This window comes from Zea mays, chromosome 8 (assembly GCF_902167145.1).
Source record: "Zea mays cultivar B73 chromosome 8, Zm-B73-REFERENCE-NAM-5.0, whole genome shotgun sequence".
In the NCBI taxonomy this organism is placed as follows: domain Eukaryota; kingdom Viridiplantae; phylum Streptophyta; class Magnoliopsida; order Poales; family Poaceae; genus Zea; species Zea mays.
Window position 1 is genome coordinate 152,682,959 of NC_050103.1, and position 13,266 is coordinate 152,696,224.

At 40.5% G+C, this 13,266-nt stretch overlaps 1 protein-coding gene across 1 annotated transcript; it reads left to right on the plus strand.

The window, feature by feature from the left end:
• Nucleotides 1-331: 331 nt before the first annotated feature.
• LOC103636140 (carboxyl-terminal-processing peptidase 1, chloroplastic) lies at nt 332-6,691 on the plus strand. Its single transcript, XM_020542768.2, has 13 exons — nt 332-745; nt 1,048-1,167; nt 1,642-1,779; nt 2,620-2,724; nt 2,827-2,995; nt 3,443-3,519; nt 3,935-3,979; nt 4,958-5,041; nt 5,573-5,611; nt 5,687-5,749; nt 5,858-5,987; nt 6,073-6,182; nt 6,359-6,691. Exons 1-12 carry the CDS (start codon nt 380-382, stop codon nt 6,126-6,128), a joined length of 1,392 nt encoding a protein of 463 aa, XP_020398357.1. The 5' UTR covers nt 332-379; the 3' UTR covers nt 6,129-6,182; nt 6,359-6,691.
• The last annotated feature ends 6,575 nt before the right edge of the window (nt 6,692-13,266 follow it).

Below are 13,266 nucleotides of genomic sequence, written 5' to 3' on the forward strand. Positions count from 1 at the left end.
ACAGATCCATCATCCGCCCCTTTCTCCTCTCCTCTCTGCGTTGCCGCTACCAGAGTAAGCAGCGGAAAGTACTACATCTATTTTCAATTGCTCAATTAAGCAGCGGAAAGTACTACATCTATTTTCAATTGCTCAATTATATATTTCATGTTTTGTTTGTCTTTGAGTATAAGATTGTATTTTGCCAACCCGATAATCTTTTGTTAATTATAATTGTGGGATTCTCTAACTATATTTTGGTAAATGGTACTACTGCACTTTTTTTAGACGAAGCACTATTGCACTGTTACCACTTCTTTATGAAGCCACTGTAACGTACCTATCATCATCCACTCCAAAGTCCAAACCCCCACCGAGCCACGCGACGAGCCGCGCCGCCATGTGGCCACTCTCCTACCTGCCGCCGGCACCGGCGCAGCAGTTGCGAGCGCACCCCGGTCCCGGCTCCGGCCGCGGGCCCAGGCCGCAGCCGTGCGGGCTGCCGTTCCCCGACGCCCTCCGCACGGCTGCGGCTGCGGCCGCCGTCTCCCTTTCTCTCATCTATGGCAACGGCGTGGGCGCGGCCTTCGCGGCATCAGCGGCGCAACCCACGGAGGTGTGCCGGAACGGGGGCGCGGAGATGGTAGAGGAGGTGAGGGCCGAGGCGGTGACTAACGAGCAGCTCGTGGAGGAGGCGTGGGAGGTGGTCAACGAGAGCTTCCTCCCCGACGCCGCCAGCCGTCCGTGGTCGCCAGAGATGTGGATGGTGAGTTTGACTTCCTGCAATGCGACCGGCGAGCGTGGTGTATCGTGTGTTCAACTGCGCAGCATCGAAACTCTACGGACATTGAAGCCACAATGCTCTGATTGCTTAGCACATTGTGTTCCCTGTAGATTGTGGGTAGACTTTTTTTTTACTAAAACACAAAAAATATGTGTGTTCTGTTGGTTAGATGGGTGTGAATGTGGAGACAACAAGTATTCGAACCCCCACATGCCGTGGTTTGTAGAACCGCGAAAACTGATGCTTTAGATTGATAGCTGATAATTGATTTTGATCCACTGCAGCAAAGGAAGCAGGATGTTCTCCAAGGCACAATTAAATCTCGTGCTAGAGCCCATGATATCATTCGCAAGATGCTAGCGAGCCTCGGTGACCCTTACACTCGGTTTCTATCTCCCTCCGAAGTAAGTTCCTCACAAGTGTCACCACTGTCACGCTGCTGGTTATGAGCTCGGTATTTTTCCTGTTCAATGTATTGATCTCGTTTGCATTAATGCATTTCTATCTTGCCCTTTATCTCGTTGCTGTACATGTTTGATGACATGATCAATTATGAGTTATAACATTGTTGTAGACAGTCTTTTGAAAAGGAAGTTGGCCATTAGGTATAGCGTAGAGATAATTGATTTTCTTTTGAATTGGGCAAACATTTACATGTGGGAATGATTGGTAAAACCTCTGGGCTCTGGCATACTTACTTTAAACCCTCATTAAACAATGTAGCTATCTTGCTATGCCATATTCCTTATTTTCTTCGCTTTCACAGACAAAATGGTGTCAATGCCTTTCATTTTTACTGTTCTCAGACATTTGTATTGGATACTGTTCTAACTACAGTTTTGATATTGTTTTGCATATGTGTAATCAATCTGCTGAAGTTCTCAAAGATGTCAAAATATGACATGACGGGAATTGGATTAAATCTGCGGGAGATTCCTGATGAAAATGGTTCTTTTAAGTTGATGGTATTAGGGCTGTTGTTAGATGGGCCTGCTTACTCTGCTGGTGTTAGACAGGTTTGTTCTGTACTTTCTGATGAGAAAACTGCTTTCACCACTATAGATATACTACTAGTAATGTTTGTTTGTTCTGTTATTATTCTAATTTCTAATGAACCTTGATGTAATATGTTGACTTAGTGGACAACTCAAACTTCATATATGATAATAAATAAAAAAAAGGGTGTACCCAGTGCCGTAGGCTTCCCGCACTGTGCGGGGTCTTGGGAATGGTATCTTTAAGCGCCAAGCCTTACCCGCATAATATGCAGAGGCTAGGGCTCGATCATATATGATAATAAATAAATTTCATATTTCATTTGAAATTAATATGGTTGGATATGAGCAGCATTCAACTACACTCCCACTTAAGGTGTCCAACTGATTAAAGAATGTGCGCACATGCCTGCCTGTAAATATATAAAAAAAGGTTAGTAATGAAGCTAGAAAGGAGGAACCTTGTGTGTATCGAAGATTTGAAGTAGGTTCCAAGGAGTTGAATGAGATACAGTGAATAATTTCATCTCACGTTGTTTTTGTTCACTGCTAAAACTTACAAGTTTTGCACCTTAGAAGCTTTGAGGCAATTTTGTTGTACTGCTCTCAACTTTTTGTTTGGGCATGCATTTTTTTAGTAGTTTGTTATTGATGTTATTATTATCACAGGGCACTCTTGTTTGGTATATTTGAGTCTGGTTGCTTGGACTGGCCAATAATGTAGTAGGTACAGATCTTTGGATGTGTCTGTTTTTCTGATATTTGATTCTGTATACATGTATGGGTTAATTAATAATACACTTATGTTTGGATAAGGTGCATGATTTAAGTAATCGTTCAAGTTATTTGATCAATTATCAGGGTGATGAGCTTTTATCAGTCAACGGCATTGATGTAAAGGGTAAATCTGCATTTGATGCTTCATCCATGCTGCAAGGTCCAAAGGAGACGTTCGTTACGATTAAGGTAATGGACAATCTAAATAAATTCTGTCTTGATTATGTCAGGAATCAGGATCTCTCTTAACCCAGTATCTGACTATTGTGGTCTTTCTTATGTTATCTCTAGGTTAAGCATGGCGACTGTGGTCCTGTTGAGTCAATGAAGGTGCAGAGGCAACTGGTTACTCGAACTCCAGTTTTCTATCGTTTGGAGAAAAGAGAAAACAATGATTCATCTGTTGGGTATATTCACATTACAGAGTTCAATGCAGTGGCCAAAAAAGATTTGGTTAGTGGTGTGTTGCTGGTTTGTTGACCTTATCTTCTGCCTTTTTTCCTTTTCCATATTCTGGATGCAGTAGTTTAGTCAATCTGTGCCTGATATGCTATACATAGCCTAATTTTTATGCCTACACTCCCGGGTGTTCACACAGATAGAGTGCGTACCTCCCTAAAGGACATGATCTTTACCTCTTTTAACAAAGCCAAGGAGAAGCATCTTCTTATGGTCGAATTTTTTAATGTCTAAAGTGAGAGGTCTATGTTTAGATTATATGTCTCATTTTATTACAGCAACAACAAGAACTGAGAAATTTCAAATATTGACTTCTCTGTTTATGCATCTTTGAAGTTCATGTGTTGTTTTACATTGAAATATTAATAATCCTGACTGTAGAATTCTTTTTCATGATAACAATTCGATATAGCATGCTATGTCATTTGACTTATGTTGTCTCTTGCAGCGCTAAAACGTCTACAGAAATCAGGCGCCTCCTATTTTGTTCTGGATTTGAGGGACAATCTTGGTGGACTAGTGCAAGTATGCCATCCATTTTCTTCCCAATTATACATCATTGCTATGCTTGTCTTTGGTCTGCTATACTGCATGATGTGTGTAGAGGACTAGAGGTATCATGCTTTTTTTTCTTTGATGGTAAGGAACTGAGCCTATGGGAGGTATATGACCACATGAGTGTAAGTGTACAGCTCCACCCAGGTTCAAATCTCTTTGATTTGAATTTGGGTGTCTATTTCGTCTTTTTACAATGCCAACTAGTACCTTCAAGGTTGGTCTGAGTTTTTTAATTAATATATTCATTATTCGCAAGCCTCTCAATGCAGTTTGTAGTTTATTCATATGCATCATGGTAGAAAATAACGAGACTTTTTTGTATATTGCTGTGGGCATCTGGCATGATGTTTACTTCACCTTTTATTTTTACTTCCTTTTGAAGGCTGGAATCGAGACAGCAAAGCTCTTTCTGAATAAAGGAGACACGGTAAGGATGCAGTAATGATGCCATACATCTAACTGGCTTTCTGTAATCATTCTTAAATTTATATATGTGAAAGTAACATCGCATTTTTCCTCAAATTTCTTTTAAATCCCATGAACCTTCAAATAATCATCTCAGTTTAACCGTAGTCTCATGAACAATTAGTCAATTTCTCAACATTTGAAGTCAGTAACAGTGCAAATATGCCTTCTATTTTGGTTGGAAGTTAGGAACAACAAATCAGTGTAGTTCTGTTTTGATGCTGACACCACTGTGAAGTTTGATCCAAGTTTGAAGTTGTTATTTGTTGACAGCTTTGAAAAGGAGCCACTATCCCAGCTACTCTAATAGAGTCTACAATATGAGGCTATCCGCACTCATTTACTTTAAATTTCTACTCTAAAAGGAATATTCTATCCTAGTCATCAACATTTTAAAATACAGTAGCCAAACTCCCGCATCCACAACTACTCTATATCTCAACCCTATATAAACTATCATATTTTTTATCAATATATATCAAAAATACCCACCGTGGGCCCCACCACACATGTCCTTTGCTTTGGCCCCAGCACCCATCGTGGGCTGCGCTGCTGTCGCAACAGTGGATAGAGTCTGTGCCGTTCGAACTCTGGAAGTAGCGTTCGAACTCTGGAAGTAGCGTTTACAGTAGCTCAACCAGTTCACCACTGCGGCCGGTTATTCAACTCTATATTTATAGCGTGCCGTTCCCAGTAAGCCACTGCGGGCAGCCTGAGAAGCACCCTCAACTTTGGACTTCTTTTATGCTTGCCTGGAAAAAAATAGTCCATGCATATGCACCTATACTTAACTCATATGCTTCCATATAATCTTTTCTGAAATTCAATTATCTGTCCTATGTGTATTAATGAGTTATAGTTCAGCGATTTGATTGCTTACTTGTCCTTTATATAATGATCTCTTTTTTATGCAAAACATTCATGTGCCTATGTTCTTCAGGTCATTTATACTGCTGGCCGGGATCGCCTAGTCCAAAAGGCAATTGTTGCTGAAAGTGGACCTATGATTGCTACTCCCCTCATGGTATGTTTGTGTTGTTGTGGTACAGCTATTTCAAGCTTCAAGAAGCCGTAACTCTTAAGAAATAGAGAAAGCAAATGCTAGTTTACACTGTTCTGTTAAACTACTCAATGGAAAGTGTGAAGAGTTTCATTTGCACATTCTCCTAGTGACAATAAAATTGTTGCAAGTCCACTTTGATGGATTTTTGACACTTACTACTCAATTTGACGGTGAAACGACAAGATTTAGAGCATTTGTAAATGTCCGTGGACCATGGTTCTTCTGATTTTACACTTTTTGATTGCTTGGTCTTAGAAATGGTACTTTTCAAATTATCTCCTGTAGCAACTTCTAGTTAATATATATTATATATATATATATATATATATATATATATATATATATATATATATATATATATATATATATATATATATATATATAATTCCAATATTTTTTGAACCATGTCATGCATGTATGTCTGCTATATAATCAGATTATGACTGGACTACGGATTGTATTTCTCATATGTTTATCTACATCTTGTGACAGTTGCTGGTGAATAATAGGACAGCAAGCGCCAGTGAAATAGTAAGTACACATTTTCGTCCACTGACAGTAATGAAATGGCATGTAGTCAAAGCTCACACACCAATAATTTTTTAGGTTGCTTCAGCACTTCATGACAATTGCAAAGCTGTTCTTGTTGGCGAAAGGACTTTTGGCAAGGTTTGAACCACCCAAAAGAGGATACTGTGACGTTTTTCTTTCCCTGTGATCAACAGGATTATATTATGCCCTTTTTGTGTCTGGTAACTCATGTCTAGGGTGATGCAGGGCTTAATCCAATCTGTATTTGAACTTCATGATGGTTCTGGTATTGTCGTCACAGTTGGCAAATACGTGACACCAAACCACAAGGATATCAATGGGAATGGAATAGAACCGGATTACAATCGTCTTCCTGGTACTCTAAGAAAACGCCAGATTTCTTTTGTGGCAATTGAATTCTGCAATGTAATTCCCGTTTGCTGGTTTCCCTTTTGTGACAGATTTCAATGAAGCCAAAGATTTCCTTTCACGATGCGGAATTAAAGAATTAAGCTGACAGACGTTTGTGGCAGATTTCAATGAAGCATTATATTCTGAAGGTTCTCTCACGGTAAGAAGCTTTTATTTACTGTTGCATAGTTGGTTGTTACTGCTCTGCATACATTGGATTATCCAAGTAACAACAAAGAAATAAAGAACAAGGCAGAAATTTTGTATGGTTTTACCCCTGCTTCTGAGTCCTTACATGCCTTTTGGGTGGTTCAAACCTGTCTTTTGCATCTGCAGGGTCAGACGACCTAATATGATAGAATTGATATGGAACAGAGCTGATGCTCCGCCTGACTACTACACGACCCTCTATGTCGCGCGCCGCTGATACCATAAGCAGCGTATCGGCGAGCGTCGACACAGCCTCTACAGTACAGGGCGAACATGTTGCTGGTGGCCTCTGCTGCATGGTGCAAGAAATAGAGTACACGTGGCGCTCATCTAAGGCATCGCAAATGGTTGATTCCTAATCCAACACAATATGTGAATAGCTTGTGGTCTGTTCAAGGCACTTAGTCAAAATATACTTCTGACTAAATCCTTTTTAATTGTCGGTTTCACGTCCTGTCACTTCTCACGCATTCAACTTTAATCATATATATATATATATATATATATATATATATATATATATATATATATATATATATATATATATATATATATATAGAATATAATTAGTATTATAGGAACTACCGTTAAATATATTTTATAATAAATTTAATCAAATGTATAAATATTGATATAGTATTTTTTACAAACATGGTTAAACTTTGAGTTCGATAGTAAACTGGAGCGATAGTAAGGCTGGTTCCAAAGTGCCAGCCAAAACCAATATGGATAGCGTAGTGCTACTGTAACACATTAATAGTCTCTAACATCAACGCCATTTAGGCCAAACAAAAGGAATGGAAAGAGAGAAAAGGTAAACTAGTTGCCCAAAAATGCACAAGCCCTTTGTTTTTGGATCCACACGTGAGGATACAATGCATTAAAAATTGTAAAAAATAAATAAATGATTGGATAATTTGGCTTAGCTGTTGAATACACTCTACGAATGACTGAGCACCTAGTCAAAGTGGCAAATGACTGCTAGATTTGGTTGTTCTGTGTTGGAGCCAGCCTAAAGCAAAGATTACTCCTAGGCAAAGAGTACTCCTGATGCGCTTGACAGAGCGAAGAACCGTATAGTATCTTTGTATCTGCACTGCACCCTTTTTGCTGTTTGTGGGCAATCTTTAGCGGTCTTACTCATCTATCTTATATTTCAAACTTCACTTAATAAATAATATAGTCTATAATGTAGTATGTAGTGTAAAACAACGCTTTGCACGATTATATGCACAGTTTGATGGTCATATAGAAAGTATGTACCTCGTTAGGCTGCTCAGCAGATCGTGCATATGGTCGTGCAAAATAGTGTTTATATGGTAAAGTTTAAAATAAGAGATAAGATTGGAAAGACTAATGACAAAATTTTATGTGACGCTAGTACACATGATGGTCGGTGGCATCTGTCCAGATCGTTTGCGCGTGTTCCAAACCTCAATCATGTAAAAAATATGTACTTTTAAGATTAAAGTAATTTCTAAAATAATTACTATACGAACACAAGTAACAAATAATAGCATCTTCCCATATGAACGAATAATTTACCATTACTTGTAACGAGGATCGTTCATTTGTTCTAACCTAATCGAAGATGAGAGGCAATGTCGTTGAAGTCCATAGTTGTCGTAGTGCAGATCAACTCGCTGAGTAGTCGCATGATCGCTGTAAAAAAACTAATTCGCTCCAACTCGTGCAAGTTCTTCAACAATGCGAGGTTTTAGAGATATTGTTCTCCTTACCGCCACTATTACACCAACATCAGAGATGTAGGTGCCTAAGGTCACGCAACACCGTATACTCTCTTGTCTAAAACTCTAACCATAGTAGATTGGTTGTTTCTCTTACCTTTATAAATAAGATGTGTGATTAGGCTCAGAATACTCACGCGCAAAAAGGAACGAACTTGACTAGATCACTATCTCCATGGTCTTACCGATTCAGTTTTGAACTTATGTGCAAGGCAAATTTGGATTATTGTAGAAAATGGATAAATAAAGAAATAGAATTGGCGCCAATCACGAGCCACGTGAAATGTGTACGCGTACGCTCATGCACGTGGCTTTAGTTTTTACTTTCTCATACTTCCTTTTAATGAATGGTAAGAAAGCTATTTAAGTTGGCTCCGTCCTCATTTCACTTTCCATATGGGAATAAAACTCACCACTCCAACTCTTAACATGCATGAGTAGACCTTTAAGATTTATTTTGAATTTTTTTGTAAGCCAAGCCTAATAAATTCTAGCACTGCTTGGCCATATTTCGAAGGCTGAACATAAATGACTCTCTAGATGTCCTCAGATGTTGTATATATAGTTTTATGGTGGAGACGGTTAAATTGAGCATTCACCTAAAACCAAAAGGCTACTCAATAGACTATGTCTTAAATTTATAGTTTTTTGAACTAATTTCGCTTAAATGTCTAACCGATAAATGACACTCAAAAGGCTACCTCGGGTGAAGCATATAAATTATACTCATATGTCTCTATCACGAGTTTCTTAGAGAATTCTCACAACTCAGACTGCGTTCAATAGTCAGCTGTTATAGGTGTTTTCATACAAAAATACCGTGTAGAAGGACATCTCATTGTTAAGCCTCCAAACACAATTACACAAAAACCATCCTGCCGTACAAACTATGAAGTACTGCATCTTCATTAGAGTGTGTAGAATAATATATACTCTCTAGTTACACATAGCTTATTTTTAAAATCCTAATTCATAGAATCTTCGATCACAAAGGAATAGGTTGCCACCATGTGCAACTTATGTGGGTTCTAAAGCCATCTCATTTGATGCATTATCTATCACCTTCTTTGATACCTTTTCATAAATGGTTCTACCGGGTTTTTAGATGTATTTACACAATAGATAGCTATTACTCCGAAGTTTCTAGATCTTTTTGACATATTTCAATCACCTTTTCACATGTTCTTGAAGACTCCAAATTATCCTTTGAACTTGTCACTTTTATGATAACTATCTAGTTATTGTAGTTCAAAAGGATCATTGGAATTATTTTTTTTTCACAGTCGCTAAATCCATCAAGAGACTCTAAGCCATACGACATATGATAGTGTTAATGTTCAGCACCATCAACACACTACAGAATATACCACGTAATGCTTTTGCGGTTGGCGAGATTGACGATCAGCTCGATGGTTCGTGCAAAGCACGAAACACAAAGAATTATACAGGTTCGGGCCACTCAAATGTGTAGCACCCTACATGTTGTGCGCCGCTGATATGGAATTGATCTTGAGTTTGTGGTTACAGAGTTGATGAAGTCTGAGCTCTAGCTATGCCTAACAGAGGATCCAATCATTTTGTAGGGGTCCCTAACCTGCCTTATATATCCAACAAGGTTAGGGTTACGAGAGGTCGAACTGACTACCACTGCCACGCCTAGATTCGTGGAACCAACTTTGACTCATATGTACGCGTGCGATTCTGTTGGCATATCATCTCTGCATGTGCGAGAATCAGTTACAGAACATATATGCCTACGTTTTCGGACACCACATCATTATCCTTTGCCTTGGGCCAACCAATCAGCCCACCAGGCCTGTCAATCCGACCTATCAAGGTCCTTCAGCGGCATGTAGGCTGAATCCAGCCATGGAGACCCAAGGGGTATCTATCCTCCACAAGCCCCCGAGGCTAAAGCCAATTTTGAAAATAATTGGCTTGAGGCTCCAAGAATGAAAACATTTCTTTGCTCGAAAACCATACCAGCGATGTGGTCTACCAAGCTGCCTCTCTTCGACATGTATTTTTTCTGATGCCTTTTTTCCATTGGGTGCACCGCAAATGCACTTAATGGGTGTAGCCCCCAAGTTTTAAGTTGACTTATATAACAATCAACTCGAAGGTCCCAAAAAATCTTCTCAAGTGAATCTCTCTTTTTTTGTTCTATAGCAATTAGAGCATCACCAACAGACTGGCTAAACAGCATCGGCTCGGTAAAGAAATGAAAAACATCCTGATATTATCTTGCAACAGTCTCGCCTTCAAACTCGCCATCGTATCCAGCTCGTCATTTCCTCCCCATCGCTAGCCATATTTGCCTAGCACTTGAGACTCGCCATCTACCGATCTCCCGCCCTCCTGCTCCCTCCCGCGCTCTCCTGCTACTGCTCCCTCCCGCGCTCCAGCTCTGTTTCCGGCGCCCGCACCCTATGAGGTCGCCACCATTGTACAGATCGCGCCATACATTAATTGATAGACTAAAATCTGGGTTCTGAAACTTCTTGTGGCCAATAACTCTTATCTGTAGGTGGCTATAATATAGTTCATTACTTGGGCTTGATTTGTCAGACCTTTTGAAATGAGATTACATTATTCATGCTGAGTTGAATGAGTTTCAGCAACATAAATGCAGTTATATTATCAGAGACAGCTTCAAACCGGATCCAAAAGCCAGAGTGTGAGAGCGGAGCATGGAATGCAGAAAAATTCAAACATACATAAAAGTCGAGTAAACGTTTGGTTTACATAATCTGTTGGTACTCATGTCTTGTAGAAAGCTATCTATTTTAAAAAGTGTTCTTTAAACTTGAGATTTAGATAGGATTTTTATATAAGCTGTTGGAGTTGCTCTTAGTGCTGCATCCTGCTTATAATATTCAACTGCTTGCTTTATAATATTCGACTCAGAATTGCCTAAATGAAGGTTATCCGGTGAATATTGGCCGACTAAAGACTTAAACAGCCAAGAGTTGTCACTTATTTCCCACCGATTGAAGACCATCTAGCTAAGAACCGATCATCCATCCAGCTGAAGAATGTCTGACTGAGTATTGTCCGACTGAAGACCACATGACTGAGATTCTCGTTATTTGACTCAACAAGATTTATTTTAGATAAATGCCTTTTTTTCTTTTGTTCGCATGATTTTTTTAAAAGTCTTGTGCGCCCAATGGCTGTGTGCATCATTTTTTATGAGAACAGTGCTCTGAATTAACATGAAGGCATAATGTGCCTTATTGATCGCTAATACCTTATCGGCTAGAAATTTGTCATTATTGGAAAACGTGACACTCCCTTGATGACACTGTTGGCATGACGACATCGTGCTCGAACAAGAATACAAACGAACTAGAATATGCCTTCTCGCTATGAACTGACCCCCAGGGCCCATTCATCTGCCACATTGCTTGCTATTCTTCTTTCTCTCCCAGTACTCGAGAAAAACTCGTCTTCCTCTCTTTGAAGAAATGGTCGGTCCAAGAAAGAAGAGAAAGCGATAGCCTTCACCACCCTCTGAGTCGTTCGGGGACTCAGAGTTCTTAGAGGAGTGCTTGAGCTCCAACGTCGACCGGACTCCTCTCATGCCCCCTTGAGCTCCGACTCTTACTCTAAGGGCCTAACCCTCGTCGAGTGGGCCTTCCATAGGGCTGTCGAGCGAGCTGGGTTCGCCAGCTCGGAAGAGTAGGAGGATGAGGACAAGAATGACGACGATGACGAGGTGGACGACGATGGCAGCGAGGGTGGCAAGGATGGCATTGGCAGTGATGGGGCGAGGGCAAGGGCAACGACGACGATGATGCCAATGGCGAAGTGTCACCGACTTAAGTAGTAGTAGGTAGTTTAGGATAGCGATAGTTTAGTAGTAGTAATAATTAGTAGGAAAAACATTGTAAAATGGTTCATAATGAACAACCTTTTGTATTTTGATGGAAGTGTCAATGAAAATGGGGCTTTTGGCGAATGATGGTGAAAGCATCTAGGCCTCTGGTTGGTTTTAGTGATTAATGACAACGTAATATTATATGTGACTAACGTGTGTTTTGCAGAGACAAATGGTAAGTTAGGTCGCATTACAGGAAAATATACTACAACGGTGAAAACAATCCCTGAGATAAGAACTTGAAGCGACGACTGAAATGACGAAACAAAAGATGAAGGTCTTCGTATTCCGAGTGTCAAGGAGTTGCAGACACTCGATATAGAGTTAGGTCTTTTATTTTATTTTAGCCGTACTATAAAGAGGGGTTGTCGATGAGTAGTTTGACCAAGAGAGTTCTAGTGTAGTGCTGGTGCATATTCACACTCACATATAGTGCTAGGTGTCACTCTAGAACATACTCACGAGTTAGAACGAAAATGGATTCAAAAACAGAATAAAAAAGAACTTAGGGTTTCTGGCCTAGGAGCACCGGACTGTCCTGTGTGCACCGGACTGTCCGGTGCGCCCTTTGACAGTGGGGCTAGCCTGGCCCAGGGAAGGGCTTCTCCCCCCGCAGAAACACGAGAACAAAGAGTTTAGAATTGCAATTTTAGCCGGTACACCGGACTGTCCGGTGCGCCAACTGCCCAACGGCTAGCTGTCAGAACTAGCCGTTGGAAGTGTCCGTTGGCGCACCGGACTGTCCGGTACGCCCATGCGCAGCCAGGGTTGGTAACGGCTAGTTGGTGGGTGAGAGTTATTTATACCCCCTCCACCCACCATATTGAATGTCTTGTTGCCCACATTTACTCCTACACATTGCTAGAGCATTGCAAGCACCGCAAAGCATAGTGAGGTGATTAGAAAATCTTAATCCCATATTAGGACCTCATTAGTGCTAGTGAGAGCCATCTAGAGCACACACCGCATGCATTAGGCTTCTCTTGGTCAAGTGAAAGTCTACGGCTTGTTACTCTTGGTGATCGGCATCACCTAGACGATTTGGTGGCGTTGGAAGCACGATGATCATCTTGGAGGACTTGTTGGTGACCCAGCTCGAGATTGTAAGCGGTGGTGAGAGATCCACCGCGCTGGAGTGGCAAATGATCATCTCATAGTGAACACTTGGTTCTTGCGAGGACCAAGTGGGAGCGATACCCTTGCGCGGGTGCTCCAACGAGGACTAGGGAAGAGTGCCGACTCTTTGATACCTCGGGAAATTTTTTTTGGAGGAGTCTTCTAAACCTTGCTTTACATTCCGCACTTAATTCAAGCATTTTACCTTGTGCACTTGTTTAGCAAGTAGTTGAAGTATTGTCTTAGCATTGTTGTATTTCTAGTAGTATTATCTTATTGCTAGTTGTTGG